Genomic DNA, 19,242 nt, shown 5'->3' with positions numbered 1-19,242 from the left:
GGTTGATAAAACCAGAGGCAGGAAAACCAATTAAGAGTCTGGTTTTGAGATGTAGGAAGGATAGGAAGGGATAGAATTCATAAAAAGCAAAGACAAGACTTGCATATCAATAAGGGGTCTGTAGTGATGGAAAGGACAGAAGTAAAAATGATATCTTCTAGCTTAGGCAACTGGGTGAAAGCTGATTACATTAACCGAAGTGGGAAAACAGAACAAGTGCCAATGAGATCAAGAATTAGATCTAGATAGGTTAAATTTGAATCAGAGGTTCCAGGAGTAAATAAGAGATTCAGAATATCAGTTTAGGAAACTGAGGAGTCTTGAGATATGAATTTGGGTAAAAATGGAAACTATAGGCATGTTTCAGCTTATCTGTAGAGAATTCACAAAGTAAAGCAAGGCCTGGGAACAGCAACAGTTGAGGTATGAGTAGTGAAGAGGAACTGACAGAAAAGGCTTAGAAGCAGCAGCCAGACAAGAGAACCAGGAAATAAGAGCATGCATCTTAGAAGCTAAGGGGGTGTGTTCAGGAAAGAGAAAGAGATGCTAACAGTGGTAAGGGCTAACAGAGCAAAATGCCATAGGAAGGCCAAGCAAGAAGCAAAACCGTTTGTTGGATTTGATTATCAGAGGATCCTGATGACTTTAGTAAACAATTTCAGGGGACCGGAAGCCAGATTGTAATGGGAATCATGAGATGAATAGAAGTGAAAAGCAGAGGCAAGAAGTATGGACTCTTCATTTTAAGAAATTATGAAACAAAGGGAAAGAGATAATCGGGGTAGTACCCAAGCACAAAAGAGGTTATTTTAGGAAGGGAGAGACTGAATATGTTTTAGGAGGAGGGGAAAAGGCAGTAGAGTGGAGTAGACTGAAAGTCATGCAGCAAAATAAGGATAACTGATGGATAATTAATATTCCATATTCAAAATCCTCTCCTGGGTCTTAAGAATTTTTAATTATATGAGTACTTACTTTTTATAAGCACTGATCAAAAGTGTTCAAATCACTTTACATGTATTAACTCACTCAACCCTCACAATAGTCTCATGGTAGGTGCCACTGTCAGTCCTATCTTACAGATGGGAAAGCTGAGGCACAAGGAAGTTAGGTAACTTTTCCCAAGGTCACACCACTTGCAAGTAGTACAGGGGGCATCCAAATCCAGGCAGATAATATCTAGAGTTCCTGATGTTGAGATTTCTACTTCTGACCAAATACAAGATCAAAAATGGAGAAAAACAGGTATTAGATAAGGGGTGATAACTATGAAAAAAATAATAAGCAAATACTGAATCATGTTTTAATGGTCCCTAAAGGGTAGGGGAATAAAAAAAATGTAACTTGAAATTGAGATTTGTTGCCCCAGCAGACAAAGCTCTGGTCTCAATTCCATTTCTTACCACTCAGTCCCTAGTTAGGGGGTACAATAGTTGAAAAGTGAAAAGTGAATTGGCATCTGTTTTCACAAACTGTAGACCTCAGGCTCTTCATGTGCCTTGGACTTCACACAGTAATTGCTGGGACTCAGTCATAGCTCCCTCCTCACAAGCTCTAAGCTTTCTTCAGAGGCCTTCCATTTCTAAACAGTTTGCACCAACTCATCTGAACAGTCTAAATTCTTGCCAGGTTTGGTGCTTTGGTGTCTCTCACTTCTGTGTAAGTTCCTTTTACATGGTCCATACTAGAGACTTTTATTTCTTCTATATGTGCCCTTTGCCATAACTCCCCTCACTAAACTCTCCAATTTCCCTCACTTGCTCGTCACTACCCACTACAAAGTTCCTAGATCTAAGGTAAACCCCATGCCTGATCCGGACTCTGGTAGAAAGTTTAACACCTCAGTTTCCTTTGAAATGGGGACTGATATCTCCCCATTGCACAGAATAATGTGGAATCTTAATGAAAACATTCTGTCTTTCCCATCAAGCACATGGCCCAAGACCAGCTGGACCCTCCCTGAAATGTGTATTATGAACAGAGTTGAAGTTTGCTCATTTTAACTGCAGTGCCCAGGGAGGGTGTAAGGATATTCCTGCAGCCAGGACCTCTGAATCTGCCTGGCTGTGAGTTTTCCCTTGAGTCTACTCCCTGGCCTTACAAATAATTCCACTTTGGCGTCAGTCAGCCAGTCTATCTTACTGCTTGCAAATGAAGAATCCTGACTACTATTCTACCTCTAAGTGTCACTGTGAAGGTGAAATAAGATAAAAGATGGGAAATTAACTGTGAAGTGCTATCCAAATAAAAGTATGTAAAAGAATCCTATATATAAAAGGATACTACTAAATAAAAAGTATGCAAAAACACTTCCAAAACATAAAACACATTTGAAAAGGAGGGTTAAAAAATAACCAATGTAAAGCATAATTCTTGCCTTACTGAAAAAAAAAGGTAATTATAGTTTTAAGCCTTCCTTTCTTCCCTTCCCCTTCCCCAAACCAAGGTCTAAGCTAGATAAAAATCTCACAGCTTCTTTCAAAACGTAATTACTGTGATTAAAGGCCAAATTTTATATCAGGTCTTTCATTGGTAAACCAAAAATGACCATTTGCTCAACTAAACTTACAATTACACATACAATCCCCAAACAGAAACAGAAATATCTAGATCAGAATAAGTTAGCTGTGTGTAATTTTAGGTTTTATGATGAATAAGTCTGTAAAAGCTGAAGGATTTAAACTTTGGAAAAAGTCTGGCCCTTGCCTTATGACCATCTGCTAAGCATCAACCATTTAGGTTCTTTACAGGCCTAGCAGTTAACTCAGTTTAAACCAATCTGAAATAAAAAGTAAACTCAGGGGCTCTTCTATCAATGATACTGCACATGAAAATTCCTAAGGCTCATCCCAAGTGGCCTCTAAGACATAAGAAATGAACTCTTGGAAGAAGAAAGTCTTTCTAGATAATAGAGGGGGAAAAGACTTCTTGGAATTGCAGGGAGACATTCTTCTCCAAGAAAGTCAGGAAAAGATGAGTAGAAAACAGAAACAGAAGGCCAGGCGCGGTGGCTCACACCTGTAATCCCAGCACTTTGGGAGACGGAGGCGGGCGGATCATGAGGTCAGGAGACCAAGACCATCCTGGCTAACATGGTGAAACCGTGTCTCTATGAAAAATACAAAAAATTAGCCAGGCGTGGTGGTGGGCACCTGTAGTCCCAGCTACGCGGGAGGCTGAGGCGGGAGAACGGCGTGAACCTGGGAGGTGGAACTTGCAGTGAGCCGAGATTGCGCCACTGCACTCCAGCCTGGGCAATAGAGTGAGACTCCGTCTCAGAAAAAAAAAAGAAAAAAAGAAAACAGAAACAGAGAAGGTCTGCAGCTCTCCTGCTGGACGAAAGCAAGGGAACTACGTGGCTGTACAACAAGGGCAAATATACACAGCTTAGCAAGACAACGAGAGAAATCAAGTTTCTCTTTTACTTGAGAGACGACCTTAGAACAAAAAGGGCATATCATATTTAAACATACTGATTAGATGAAGCCCCTTTACTCTCAGAACAGAACCCACATTTTGGGAATGTATTCTTCCCTCTTCTTTTGCACTTGTAAGTAAATGGTCCTCAAAATTCAAACTTTCATCAAGCTCTGTGGGAACCAGGGATATGAATTTTATTCATCAGCTCCCAATTTAGACCCCTGTATTGCTGTGAAAATATATGTGATACTACAGAAAGCCATGAGGGGCAGGAACTTGGGACATTTATGATGGTGTTCACTTGATGCCACAATGACAAAACAAATGTCATTTAAAAAAAGTACCACTGAAAATATCACTGACATACAGAATGAGAAAATAAGGATAGATCAGAACTTTCCAGAGAGTGAATTAGGATGACTAGTGACAGGTGGTGTTTATTTATAAATTTCCCCTTTGGGGCTTCAAAATGGGGAAGCTGAAAAGAAATAATTTTTTAAGTTAGCTTGTGAAATCTCCTGCTCTTCAATCTTGATGCTGTTAATTAGGCTACTTCTAGAGACTTTTTGTGTAAACAAATGCTTGTGTTTTCTTTATTCTCAGTAGCAACTGATTTAATCACATTATTGTCCTGTACATGTCACAGCAGATCTATAAAATCATGTAATAGATTCACTGATTTCCAAATAATACACTTAGAGTCAACACTTGTTTACAAGGCAGACCAAGATGCTTTCAATGGGGCTGACATTACCTTAAATGCCACTTGGATGATCTCCTCTGTATTGGCAGGGTTGCACAAGACAGCCAGGCCAATCACATACTCTCGGAAGTCGATGCTGCCGTCATGGTTCTGTGAAAGGATGGGAGAAATTAATTAGAAGGGCCACTAGTGGAATTACTATTAATCCTACTACAAGGTGAAATTCAGGTATGTCTTATAGCTCAACATCATCATTCACTGTTCCTATTTGGAGAAAAGTCTCACTGAGAAGGAACAGCAAGCAAGTAGCCCAACTATTCCCAAGAAGGAAGAAAAATATATTTTCTGTTTAGCAATAAATATAAACTATTTATGACTGGGGCCATTTATCATGGCTCAATGGCACCCAGTGTGGGTTCTTGAGCTCAGCTTTGCCATGACTGGAGCCCCTCTGGGAGGCAGGACCTGTGAGTTTCATCCTTTGTGTGAGTGAAGTGTTCATTCCACAATTACTGGTAGTCCTGCCATAAAGACCAACATCAAAGGGTCATTAAGGGTCCTAAAGGGTTACTAAGCAATCTTCCACATGTGGAAAATGGAAAGAAAAGAAAAACGGCAATAATCACAGCTACATTTTTTCTTTCTTCCAGGCTTAATCTGAAGTAAACCAGGAGCAACTGAAGCAAACTTGGGCAACTTTAATAGCCCTGGGGGACATCAATCACCCCAGAAGATCTTGCACTTCTAAGCCAATGAAAATAAATCATAACTAGTATAATACACCTTAGGAGGCATTTCCTGATGGCAATATAAAGGAAGAAATTGATCATTGTAATTCGGGCTGATTAAATACAGAGTTTTCCCTGTACATTAACTGTTTACCTAGACAGGAGCACTAAGAAGATGAAAATGGAGAGAAGAAAGCTTAGGAGAAAAGGAAGAGAGAGAGAGACAGAGAGAGAGAGAGAGAGAGAGAGAGACAGAGAGAGAGATAAGGCAGACAATAGGGAGGACTGAAAGAAGAGAGACCAGACAGAGAACTAAAAAAGAAAGACGGAGGAGAACAGACAAATGAGATGGAAGTGTTAGAAAAAGATAGAGAGGTGGAGGGAGTATAGGAGGAAGGAGAAAGAAAGAGAACTGTAAGTACTTGATTATAATACCAGGTGTTAGAATCATTTTGGCAGCAAAATTTTCAAGTGATACATTCCCAGATGAACTGTGAGCTAGTAACAACAAAGCTAGGGCAGTACTTAATTTGATAGACTAATAATAATATTTGACACCACAAGAGTATGATAATTGTCTGTGATGAAGTATCTACACTTCAATCAAAAGTTTCTTAAAAGCAAGGGCTGTTTTCTTTGTGTAACAGTGTATTCTCATTCCGCGGCACACAGACGGGGCTAAGGGAAAAAAAACAAAAAAACAAAAAAAACAAGAACAAACTTTTTCTCATCTACCCTTACCTACTACTCTAGGTTCATAGAACTTTCACTTCTAAACACTAAGCCAATAATTCTTTGCTGGAGTTTCATGGATGAATTTGGGGAAGGGAGGGCTGTGAAGCCCCTGAAATGGTATGCAATTTTTATGACATCTTTCTAGAGAAAAATGTAGCTTTTATAAGCTTCTCAAAGCAACCCAAACTTAAAAAGTTAAGAATCATTTTCACCATATTACTTTATCTTACTGCAGGGCGGAAACTAAAAGGAGCAATAATTTAATCTCACTTTCCCACCAGAGAAGGTAGAAACAGAAGTTTCGAGATTTCCCTAAAGGAACAAGGTTTATTTCTGAAACAAACATTCAGGTCCTCTGACTTCCTTTTGTCTGATTACCAGTTTGTCAGAGAGCTGTTTTTTCTGTTTGTTTGTTTGTTTGTTTTTCCTTTTCTTTAATCAGCTTTATTTGTGTTGATTACATTTACATTCAACAGAATGCATCCATTTTAAATGTAGAGTTTGACGTGTTTTTTGGTTTTTGGTTTTTTTAAAGATATGCTCTTACTCTCTTGCCCAGGCTGGAGCGCAGTGGCTATCCATAGGCACGATCATAGGCGCACTACAGGCTCGAACTCCTTGTCTCAAGAGATCCTTCCACGTCATCCTCCAGAGGAGCTGTAACTACAGGCATGTGCCACCACACCCAGCTTAGTTTGATGTGTTTTGACAAATGTATACACCATGGTAACCAGCACCACAGTCAGTATCTACATTTTCATCACTCTAGAAGTTTCAGAGAAGGCAGAGTATTAAAGGAAATCTTTTCCATCTTTGCCACCACCATTTAATTTTCTTATGCACTCTGGAGGGCTGTTTTTACTGAGCCTTAGAGGCTGAGGAGCTTCTTGAAACATGGCTATATTGCTCAACATAGATACATTTCTTCTGCAATTAACTTTTTCCACTAAGCAACATAGAAGTCTTAAATAGAAGTTCTTAAGAACAGATCCAAGAATGATTTATGGACACTGAAGTTACTATCACAGATTATCTGAATAATTGGAAATACTCCTTTGAATTTATGTTGTATCTTTATTGTGAGACATCCAGTTTTTATCTATACTACCAAACCCTATGTGTAACACAGGTCAAGCATCATTAAGTCATTTTGCAGATGGAGAAACAGCAATGTGACAAACTCTTAACATTACCACTAGTCACAGAACAAGGTAATATTCTGGACCTCTAATTTCATTAACATATGAGTGGTTCTGAATGACAAAGAATGTTAAAGCAGATGATCACAAGAGAGGGTATATGAATGTTTTCATCCTAGTAATGTGAAGGAAAAAGCAGCATGGAAATTATTCTGAGAGATTATATTATTGGGTTAGTAAATCAATACACTGTTAAGATTCCAAATTCAGAATAACAAAATTTAGAACTGGAAGGAATCTTATAAATCATCCATTCAACTTCTTCATTTTTACCAATGAAAAAAATGAGACAAAACTTTCTCTGAGGTCACAAAACTAACTACTGCCATAGCTGCAATTAAAATTTAGTTAATCTGGCTGCTAACTAAAGCAAATGGCTTGATAAAATGTACCCCAAAATAGATAAAAATTATACAGCAAAATATACTATTTTTAATTCTTAAATATTGAATCAGTATCATGATAAGAATTATTCCACAATCTTTGGTTCTTCTCTTTAAAAACCTACTGAGGTCCCCAGGAAGAATTATAAACTTAATAAAAAAAAATCTAGACTTGAAAATATTTCAGAGCCACATTTCAAAGGAGACCAGCTCTTTGGAGGGAGGCCATAATCCCTCTCCATAACCTGTCCTAATCTGGAGCCCAGAGAAGTCCAGAGTTGGAACTAAGGACTTGCATTGGGTAAGTACAAATAGAAAAGATAATGGTCTCATGGAAACTCCAGAGATTGGGCGCCATCCCTTTCCTGGAAGTCAGCAGGATCAGAAAAGCATGGAAGTGTGTGTGAGGGGAGGTCACTGTGAGCTCATGGCCCCCCAGCACATTTCATCTGCTCAGTCACACAACACCAGCTTTCAGGGCCAGCAGGAAGCTCTAGGCTACTTGTTCAAATATTGTCTACTTAAAACTCTTGAAAAAATACGTGGTGATTCTCATGTGTCTGATTCTCAGGTATCAGTTCCTTCCAGTTGTGTCACCATTGAATTTATTCAACATCTTTATTCATGTGGAATTAGATACTCTTTATAACTTTTTATGTTCAGCAAAATGTAAGGATATGGTTTTGAATACATTTTGCAATGATAGTCCCTCAAGAAGAGGGACTATTTTTCTTTGTTGTGTTATAACTGATATATATCATCCCTGTAAATGAGAGATAATCAATGTCGTCAAAATAATTTTAAAATGTTTACATAAAACAGAATTTACTTGACAGCAACCAACAGAAAAAAAGTCTTCACATCTTGAAAGATACTCTATAAATCGAAAGGAGTATTAGTATTAAAATACAGTAAATTCTCAGTTATGCAGAAGAGTATGCGAAGAAGTATTCTATTTAACTGAATATTCTGATTAAGAGCATATTTCTAACCATATAAATTGTATCAATTTTCTAGGAATAAAATTGTTTTAATATACTTAAATATTTTTAAAAAGCAATTCAGAAGGTTCTTCAAGATCAGTAGGCACATTAAATATCCATACGTCGTAAGTGCCTCCACAAATATTTTTTAAGTCCCCACTATATGTGTAGTTGTGTAATACTACTGATAAGATTTTTTTTAATAATTGTTTTTTCAAGATAGGGTCTCCCTGTGTCACTCAGCCTGGACCTCCCGGGCTCAAGCGATCCTCTACCTCAGCCTCCTGAGTAGCAGGGACTATAGGCGTGTGCCAACTTCCTTGGCTAGTTGTGGGGATTTTTAATTTTTTTTGTAGAAACAGGGTTTTGCCATGTTGCCCGGGCTAGTCTTGAACTCCTGGGCTCAAAGCGATCAGCCTGCCTCAGTCTCCCAAAGTGCTAAGATTACAGGCTTGAGCTACCATGTCTAGCCAGTACTGATAAGATTTCTGACTGGGGTAGCTAGATAAACCAACTTTTAAAAACACATGCACCACTACCCAAAAATATTTTTAAAGTGACCTTTAAGATCACATACAAATTTTGAATGTTTTTGGAAGTTTGCTGTTCATAGTTACAGAGCACATGGTTCTTTTCCTTTTTTATAGGTTATAAAATTTAGTGGATTATATCAAGATAAAGTTACTTTTCAAAATCACATGGGATATTTTGAAATTTAAAAATGTAGATGTATAATTTCATATATTTTTATCACTGAGTATGATTTTCAATTTACACTGATTAAATTACTTAATGTTAGAAATTTGAAAATAATGGCATGGAGTTATATGAATGATCTTATATAAATCTTAGGCTATAAATAGTCTTGCATACAGAACAGGCAAATTTTTAAAAAGGTGTCAAGTTAAGTATTGCTTCTAACATTAAAAATGTGCCTTTACAAATATTGAATGAAAACTAAGAAATTCAATCACTTGCTAGGCTATTGGTTCTGCACAACGCTAAATATTTGGTTACTTGGGAAAAGTTCAGATTTTTTAGTTTCTAGTATCCACTCTGATGTCTGAGGTTACTTACACAAATTCAGAAGAGAACAGGAGAGAAACTTAGGTAATTTCGGGATGTTTTTCCGTGAGCATGCTAGAAGAGAATCGTAAAAGTAGGTAATCCTTTAACTTGAGGAGCAAGGGCAATAATACTACTCCTAGTGTGAGATGATTGTTTTAACTTTTATGAAATATTTACAGTAAAGTGAGGAACAAAAATGTGGTTACACTGTTCTTTCCACAACCATCCTGTGGAAAGGTTAAATTATAAACCTAATATTCTGAGACCTTAAAAGATGTCTGGCAGCTTTCCCCTTTCTTGGCTACTTTACTACATCCATGCCTAACATATTCCTGGACTTATTCTAAAATAGAGAGATTGATATTAATGTGTGGTTGCTGGCAGCAGCCTCCTTCTTGTGTAACCACACCTGGTCTAAGTAGCATACCAGACCAAGGTTAAATTACAAGTCCCTTGAGGAAAGTGGATGTGATCTCTGTGCTTGGCTCCATTCAGAATTATATGTGTGTGGTGTTTCATAAATATTATATGATGGTGATGATGGTGAACACGAAGGCCAAAAGCCAACCTCTCCACATTTCACTAGGGATTTTTAACAGGAAGTTGTGGACGTTAACAGGCTAGTTACATCATTTCCATAGTTACAACTTTCTTCTAAATGAGTCCAAAGAGGAAGGAAGAATTTATCTGCAAACTCAGGATGACCCTCCAAAGTAGCCTGGGATAGAGACAATGCATTAAAAATCAGAGAAGCAGAATGGGTGGAGACCAATTAAATAGCAGACAGAGGAACTGAGCACTTACAATGCAGCCTCTCTAGCTGTGTCTACTGGCACCGGGATTCTGGATTCTGTTTGCTCTGCTATAATGGCCTGTTATCAAAATTATAAAACCAAACCAAGGTCTGTACACAAGAAAGGCACAACTACCCCAGCTTTTGGGTGGCAATTTCTTGGTATTTCTATCTTCCTTCTCCTGAATGCTGGCAACACTGACTCTCCTGTTTGGCCTTAGTTTTGGCTGAGACAGGCTTGAAAAATACTGTGAGGCGGCCCTACTTTAAAGCAATCGAGGCTGTCAACCTTGGCTGATCATCAGAATCACTTGAGGAGCTTTAAAAATATTCATCTCTGGGCCCCACTTTTAAAAAGTCTTATTTAACATATTTGGAGACTCAAGTATTAGTATTCCTAAAGAGCTCTCCCAGTGATTCCAAATTGCAGCCAGGGCTGAGAACAATTGCAATAGTCAGCAATATTTGTTCTCTATATTGGTTTACATTCCATTTAACTGATTACTGTTCATGTGTTTTTCTTTTTTCTTCTTTGTTTGCTGCTTGTTTCCTGCCTGTAGTTTTCAAAGATGAACGAAAGAATTTTCCTTGCTCTAAGGCAGGACAAGACACGACAAGAGCTGGCTAACGTCAGCAGGGCATGCCTGATTTTGTATGAAGTACGTGTAAGAGCGAACATTTTGATTCATTAAGGCAGCTAGAGACATTTTTGAACTATGAGTGTATACTGTTTTATTCCCCAATGTCTTTGACTCTCTTTACAAATGTATCAAAACAAAACGAAATTGCTATGTGCTTTTTACTAAAGAAACAGAATTAAAGAACTTTAGAATTTTAGGTAGTAGCTCCATCATTTTTTAAAAATGCTACCCTTATATGAAACTGCTTAATTTCATTGTCTGAACCTGTTTCTTTACGGTTAAATAAGTTTCCTAAAAAGCACTTTTCATTTTTTTACATAATGGAAAGAACCAGGTGTAAAATTACAAGAAAAACAGATTTTGAACCTCTCTCCCCAACTTCTTAAAATGGAAAATGTATCTCCTGAGGGTTTTCTTGATTTATTCCAGGATTTAAAAAATTCATTCTTAACAACAATAACAACAATAATAAAGTTCCTACTCCTTGGAATTTATTCACCAAATAAGCAACACCTTTTAAAATCTACTCCGTTAGAATTCTACCCCACAACCTCCCCATCATATATATGTAAGTCCATATAAATCCAAATCTCAAAAACCTGATATACAAACCACTCAGAACATTTTTCATGAAATATCTGTTTTAATTCAGCAGTAAAAGGCAGCACACAATCAGAAATACGTAGGGTTGTGAAAGAGCTCGCCAGGAAATGACAGCTGTTGCACAGGGTATCAGCAACTGCGTACAGCATGGCAAGGTTTTCAGTCCTGTCCTCCTGTCCTCCTCTTGACTTCTCAGTGCTCACTTCAGGAATACATGGTCAACTGCAGCCACTCTTTGATAGACACTTGAATCAGGCCATCTCTATCTCTGTCCAGAGACTTGAAGGCACGAAACATGGCATCCAGGCGGACCAAACAGCTGATGAAATTGTTAAAATCCATATCTCCATCTTCATTAGCATACCGGCGGACAATCATTTGGTAAAGTTGTTCATTTAGCTGGAAGCCTGCAGCCTGCAGAGCTCCACGCAGCTGAGAACTTCCCAGAGACCCAGAATGGTCCCTGTCATACTGCTTATAAACACACTGCCATTTCTTGATGTTGTTCCATAGATACTTAAATTCTTCAAAGCCCAGCTTCCCAGTCGTGTCACTGTCCATGACAGATACAATGCTCCGGCAGGTGTCAAGACTAAAACCGTCGGTCTTCAGATCCTTGTGCTTAGAAAGGACTTTGTTGAGAATATTCATCAGGTCAGTGGCACCCACCTCCATATCTGGTCCAGCCAGCTGTGTAAATTGTTGCCGAAATCGCCTAACTTCCTCACTTTCTGAGGCCTCCACATTGGTGAAATGCTGTTGAATAGGAGGCGGTTCTGGAGTATACTGAGCCGCTGCAGCCTCACTGATAAAATTCACAATTCCTCCAACTATCCCTCCAATATTTCTTCCTCCTCCTTCTCTTCTCTGACCACCTCCTCCAAAGAGGCCTCCAAGAGCTTCTCCAAGACCTCGATCTGCTCCTTCCAATAGAGCCTTTGCAAGAAACATGCTTTCAGTTTAACAAGCAAATGTGAAAGCTGCCGCAATCTTAGGGATGGTATGAGAAAAGATGAAATGGAGTTCAAGTGTTTACATGTGGAAGAACTGGCTTTTCTTTACCTGCTCACACTGCACCACGCCCCATGATGTGATGTTTCACATCCTCCTGAGGATACCTGAGTTCCATGAGGTCCTAGAACCTGCCATATTTTACAAGGCCTCAATAAAATTGTTTTCACTCTTCCAGATATTCATAAATTATAGTATGTATGACACCTTAGGATAATAGTTTTAAAGAAAAAATATTAAACTCTGCATTTTTATGTCATTGATTTCTTAGTCCTGTGTCTCAGCACCTAAAACATGATGTGCATTTTCCTAACAGGAAGAAGGTAAATGATGCAAGGAAATCAAAAATTTCTTTTCTAAGAAATATTTATTGTTAGGATAGAATTGAAGAAATCTTGGGCATTGGAAGAATATTTATCTAATCCTCTTCCTTTAGCAAAGATTCTCAAAATCAAGTAGTCCTAAGAAAAACTTAGGACAGAGATTTTTAAAATGCAAGGTCCTGAGTTCCCACTCCCAGATATTCTGATTCCATAGGTCTGCTGTGGGGTCTGTGATCGACATTGCTAAAATCTTTTTTGAAGTGTAATATTCATGTAAAAAATGTATCATATAAATCACAAATGGATAGCTCAAAGAATTTCACAGACTGAACACATACATGTTATAGCATCCACATCAAGAAATAGAACATCACCAGCACCCCAGAGACCTCTTCATACTTCTCTCCAGTTACTTCCTTCTTCCAAGGATAACCATTGTCCTGATATCTAATACCATAGATTTATTTCTGCACCTTCAATAAATTAAATCAGAAAGTACAGACTCTTTCATCTATTACTTTTTCATTATAAAAATTTTAAATATTTTAAAATTGTGATAAAATATGTATACCATAAAATATACTATTTTAACCATTTTTACGTATAGAGTTCAGTGGCATTAAGTATATTTGCATTGTGAAACCATCACCACCAACTAGCTTCAGAACTTTTGTCATCTGGCAAAACTGAAACTGTACTCGTTAAAGAATAACTCCCATTCTCCCCTTCTCCCACCCCTGGTAACCATCACTCTACTTTCTATCTCTATGATTTGACTACTCTGCATGCCTTATATAAGTGGAATCGTACAGTATTTGTTCTTTTGTGACTTGCTTATTTCAATCAGCATAATTTCTTCAAGATTCATCCATGTTGTAGCATGTGTCAGAATTCCCTTCCTTTCTAATGATGAATAATATTGTATTGCATTAATATACTCATTTTGTTTTTCCATTATCCCATTGGTGAATACTTGGGTTGCCCTTTTGGCTATTGGGAATAATGCTGCTATGAACATGGGTATACAAATATTTGTTTGAGTCTTTGCTTTCAATTCTTTTGGGTATATACCAAGAAGTGGAATTGCTGAATCATATGATGCTTCTATTTTTATCTTTTTAAGGAACTACCATATGCTTTTCCATATTGACGATACCACTTACATCCCCACCAGCAATACACAAGAGTTCCAATTACTCCATATCCTTGCCAACACTTGTTATTTTCTCTTTTGTTTTGTTTTCTAATAATGGCCATCCTAATGGGTGTAAAGTGGTATATCATTGTAGTTTTGATTTGCATTACCTTAATGATTAATGATGTTGAACATCTTTTAATGTATTAATACTTACTGGCCAAAGAAGATCTTTGGAAAAGTGTCTATTTAAATCTTTTGGCCATTTTAAAATCTGGTTATTTGTTGGGTTTCTTGTTGTTGAGTTGCAGGAGTTCTTTAAATATTCTAGATATTAATCCCTTATCAGATATACAATTTGTAAATATTTTCTTTCATTCTTTCATTCTGCAGGTTACCTTTCCACTCTGTTGTTAGTGTCCTTTGAAGCATAAAAGTTTAAAATTTGTATGCGGTCATATTTATCTATTTTTCTTTGGCTGCCTGTGCTTTTGGTGTAATATTCAAGAAATCATTGAGAAATCCAGTGTCTTGAAGTTTTTCCTCTGTTTTCACTGAAGAGTTTTATAGTTTCAACTCTTATGCTTAGATCTTTGATCCATTTTGAGTTAACTTTTGTATATGTGTAAGGTAAGTTCATTCTTTTGCATGTGGATATATAATTTTCCCAGCACAATTTGTTGAAAAGACTGTCCTTTCCCCACTGAATGGTTTTGGCATTCTTGCTGAAAATCATATGACCATATACACAAGGGTTTATTTCTGGGTTCTCTATTCTATTCCATTGGCTTATATGTCTTTCTTGAAACCAGTACTACACTGTTTTGATTACTGTAGGTTTGAAGTAAGGTTTGAAATGAAGAAATGTCAGGCTTTCAACTTCGTTATTCTTTTTCAAGATTGTTTTGGCTATTCAGGGTCCCTTGAAATTCCCTGTGAATTTTAGGATTGATTCTTCTATTTCTGTAAAGAAACATTGGGACTTCGAAAAGGATTGCTTTAAATCTGTAGATCACTGTGGGAAGTACTGACTCTTAATATTGTCTTCTAATCCATAAATATGGAATATTTTTCCATTTATTTGTCTCTTCTTCAATTTCTTTTAGCAGTGCTTTGTAGTTTTCAGTGCACAAGTCTTTAGCTTCCTTCTTGAAGTCTATTCGAAGTATTTTAATTTTTTTCTATGCCATTGTAATGGAATTGTTTTCTTAGTTTCCTTTTCAGAATTGCTCATTGTTGGTGTATAAAATGCAACTGATTTTTGTGTGTTGACTTCATATCCTGTAACGTTGCTAAGTCCCTTAATTAGTTCTGTTTTTTGTATGTGTGAGGGGGGATCTTTAGGGTTTTCTACAAATAAGATCATATCATTTGTTAACAGAGATAATTTTACTTCTTCCTTTCTAATTCATATGCCTCTTACTTCTTTTTCTTGCCTAACTGTTCTGGTGATGATTTCCAATACCATGTTGGTAGAAGCATGAGAGTGGCATCCTAGTCTTATTCCTGATCTTAGAGGAAAAGCTTTCAGTCTTTCATCACTGCACATAATGTTAGCTATCAACTTTTCATATATGGTGTTTATTATGTTGGGGCATTTTCCTTCTAGTTTGTTGTGTGATTTTATCAGGGAAGAGTACTGAATATTGTCAAATGCATTTTCTGCATCCGTTGAGATGATCATATGATTTTTCCCCTTCATTCTGAGAATATGCTGTGTTACATTAATTGATTTTCATATACTGAACTATCTTGCATTCCAGGAATAAATCCCACTTTATCATGGTATATAATACTTTTAATGTGCTGTTGAATTCTGTTTGCTAGTATTTTGTTGACTTTTGCATCCATGTTCATATGGCATATTGTTCTGTGGTTTTCTTGTCTCCTAGTGTTTTTATCTGACTTTGGCTGTTGAATTCTGTTTAATGTGCTATTGAATTCTGTTAGACAGTATTTTGTTGACTTTTGCATCCATGTTCATACAGCATATTGTTCTGTGATTTTCTTCTCTCCTAGTGTTTTTATCTGACTTTGGCCTCATGGAATGAATCAGAAAGTATTCCCTCTTCTTTAATTATTTGGAAGAGTTTGAAAAGAACTGGTGTTAGTTCTTCTTTCAATGTTTGGTGGAATTTTCCAGTGAAGCCAACTGGTCCTGGGCTTTTCTTTGTTGGGAGGTTTTTGGTTACTGATTCAATATCTTTGCTAATTATAGGTCTATTCATATATTTTACTTCTTCATGATTCAGTCTTGGTAGTTTGTGTAGGAATTTGACAATTTCATCTAGCTTATGCAATCTGTTGCATACAGTTGTTCATAGTACTTACTCACCATCCTTTTTATTTCTGTAAAATTGGTAGCAATGTCTTCTCTTTCATTTCAGGTTTTATGTGTCTGGCTTTCCACCCCTCCCCCCCCAACATTGTATTTTTGAGATTTGATTTTATATTTTTAATAAGCATCTTCAGAAGTCAGTCTGCAACAGGTAGCCCAGATAATACTTTGAGAAATCCTACCTTTAATACTAGTTATAGTCAGAGTACAAATCCTCCAGAGGTTGTTGGAAGTTCTATTGGTGAACTTGGGGAAAAGTAGCTAGGACTTAATGATTAAGTCATTATATTACTTAGCATTTGGGGTCTCAATTTCAAATCTACAAAATGATAATAATAATATCTCCCTTGCTTACTTTAAATGATTCAATCTGATTTATTATGTATCAGGACTTGGGCTCAGTACTTAGGTTACAGAGGTGAATAAAGCAGGATGGCTGTGCTCAAGAATCAAGTAGAACTATAGGAAACTGTTACAATTATAATATGAAGTCTATGTTCACATTTCTACTATTAATACTAATCTATTGTATTTGTATGTAATATGTTTTAGAGCCTAGGTTTGATTGAATTCCTCTGAAAGATACAAATGTATTTCAGATAAGGTAAGAAAAATTCAAGAAAAGTTAAGCTAGTTATCCAAGGTCATGTAGCTAGTGCACTGTCCTATGATACCAAACCAGTATGGGCATGCAAAAAGGAATCAGTGAACTCCACTGAGGCAAAGGAAAGGAGAACATTTACCTATAGAAGAGATCATGTGTAGACCTGACTAGAGACTGAGTCAGAGTTCTCCAAATAGATAAGGGATATATAAAAGGACAGTCTAGCAAAAATACAGAGGAGCTAAAGGATATGAGGTATTCAAGAGATGGTGAACAGTACAATGTAATGAGACTCTATTGCTAGGAGTGATGAGAGATAAAGAGAGATCAATAAGATGGAATCAAATTGGAAAGGGCTTTGACTGCTATGTGGCAGAGTCTCTCTCACAAATAATTGTAGAAACTACTGACAGCTCAAATGTAAAGTCAAAAGGAGATTAGATGTGAAATTACTTTGGAAATTATGTAATTCTAGAATTGAATAATGATTATTCTAGCTATTATTAGGGAGAGAATAGTAGCGAGGGGACATCGCTCTGTCCAGGACATGAGAGCAATGTCCTGTCTTCTGCCACACTGAGTGGTTTGTATAAAACTTTCCAACAACTGATTTTATTTCTCATAGGCACAATGAAATGGCCTCTGTGAACACCAAAAGCCAAATGTCTTCTTTAACTACTCAGCAAAAGTATCACAAAAGAACTGTCTTCCTTTTAGGGAATCACAAGGGGCCATCTGGCTTTAGACAGATTTAAACACATTCATACAAGCTTCTCTCAGAGAAAATTACATGAACTTTGTTTTTATAATATTGCAAATTAACTTGATAATATCGACTGTCACATAAAATGTGCCTCCTTGTGCCCGTCTGAAGTGTTTTTTTGCTGTGGTTTAAATTCAATTCTTCTCATTTATTTTCTGTGAAGATGGAGGGCATTTGGCTAACAATTTCTCATAAGCCATCATAGAATAAAAGACTATTATTACATTAACAAGCTTTTTCTCCTCTGGATGATTTAATCCCCTATGGCTATTTATTAGAACATTAATAGCAACCTTAATTTCTGTCTGTGGGAACTCTACCATCCATATCTGCAAAAAAAAAAAAAAAAAAGTGTAGGAGGGGAAGAAGCCACATCTGATGGATAATTTAGTCCCAATTTGGGGAACCAAGTTATTAGACTTAAAAAGTACACACTGAGACACAATGTTATTTAAAACATTATTCAAAATAGTCCAAAAGTGGAAGCAACCTAAATGTTCACCAACTGGTGAACAGATAAGCAAAATATGATATATCCACATAAAAGAATACAATTCAGCAATAAAATCATGACTGATATATGCTACAAGATAGATAAACCTTAAAACATTATGCTAAGTGAAAGATGCCAGACACAAAAGACATACATTATAGGATTCCATTTATATAAAATGTCCAGAAAAGGCAAATCTATAGAGATAGAAAGTTGATTGGTGGTTGCCTAGGGCTAGGGGATAACTAGGTGACAGGAACTAACAGTTAATGACATAAAAAATCATACTGGGGTGATGGGAATGTTCTAAAACTGCTTGAAAGTTGATGACTGCACAACTTGGTAAATTCACAAAAAAAAATTATTGAATTGTATACTTGGGTGAGTTATGATATGTAAAATATGCCTCAAGAGAATTATTTTTTTAAAAGTCAATAGTGACAGTTTGTAGTAAAAAAGAATACCAAACTAGGAATTCTAGTCCCAGTCCTGCAATTAACCAGCTGTGTGGCCTTGGGCATGTAACTTCCTCTCTTGAGCTGGCAATCTTCTGCAAAATAAAGAAGATAGGCAATTTGATATCCAAAGGTCTGTTTAGCTCTACAATTCTGTGAATCTAGATTTGTGGCAGCAACATCATTCTTGTATTTAGTTTCCTTCTGGCGCCTAGACATTTTTATGCTATATATTAATTTAATTTAATCTTTCTTTATCTCGGTCTGGTTCCACAACTTTTAAAGACATGCTCACTTACCCTTATTCCCACTTTGACATATTGTCTGGTGACTGAAACCTATTAAGTATGTTGCTTTCCAAACAGAATTCCAAGGGGAACTGAACCTCATCTAGAATAACAGAAGGAATCACAACTCCCACTTTAGATGAAGCCTTTCTGTCAAGTGAGGCTTTCATCTAACTGCAACATGATCTGGACCAGACCTTCCTAATTTGTTGATAAGAACGTCATGTTGGATGAAATCAAAAGCCTTTCTAGAGTCCATATAGATGAAATCTATTTCATTTTCCTTATCATCTTGGACTGTCACTCTGTCATAGAGGGAAATTGAATTGATATGACACAATTTTCTCTTTACAAAACCTTGTTCTTTACTTCCTTGTGCTCTTGGAGGAGGCCAGTAATTACTACCTTGCTCTAGTTTAAAAACTTACATTTTAATTTTACAGTCTCCTTTCTGTTTCCTCTATGCATCTCCCAAGTATACTTGCACTGAGAAGCCAAAAGTAAAGCATATAATTCTCATGTCTAAATGGACATTTTAGTTAACTACACTCGGACATAGGAAATACTATGACGGACT

At 36.8% G+C, this 19,242-nt stretch overlaps 2 protein-coding genes across 3 annotated transcripts in view; both read right to left on the bottom strand.

The window, feature by feature from the left end:
- LPCAT2 (lysophosphatidylcholine acyltransferase 2) overlaps positions 1-19,242 on the bottom strand; it is a 78,449-nt gene that overhangs the window by 8,162 nt on the left and 51,045 nt on the right. Inside the window, exon 12 of one of the 2 annotated variants that reach the window (XM_045382444.3) lies at positions 4,175-4,273. In XM_045382444.3, coding sequence (XP_045238379.2) covers positions 4,175-4,273 — 99 coding nt within the window. Of the gene's footprint in view, positions 1-4,174; positions 4,274-14,193; positions 18,474-19,242 lie in introns of those variants that run through there. The other variant, XM_045382445.3, reaches the window with a different exon arrangement.
- On the bottom strand, positions 10,528-12,286 carry CAPNS2 (calpain small subunit 2). Its single transcript, XM_005591944.5, has one exon. The coding sequence runs from the start codon at positions 12,205-12,207 to the stop codon at positions 11,461-11,463; it is 747 nt and encodes a 248-aa protein (XP_005592001.1). The 5' UTR covers positions 12,208-12,286; the 3' UTR covers positions 10,528-11,460.

This window comes from Macaca fascicularis, chromosome 20, assembly GCF_037993035.2.
Source record: "Macaca fascicularis isolate 582-1 chromosome 20, T2T-MFA8v1.1".
Lineage (NCBI taxonomy): Eukaryota > Metazoa > Chordata > Mammalia > Primates > Cercopithecidae > Macaca > Macaca fascicularis.
Note: the sequence above shows the minus strand (reverse complement) of the source record. Positions and strands in the feature narration are given on the sequence as shown.

Coding starts and splice junctions, on each gene's coding strand:
- CAPNS2 (XM_005591944.5), bottom strand. CDS start 12,207: ATGTTTCTTGCAAAGGCTCTATTGGAAGGAGCAGATCGAGGTCTTGGA.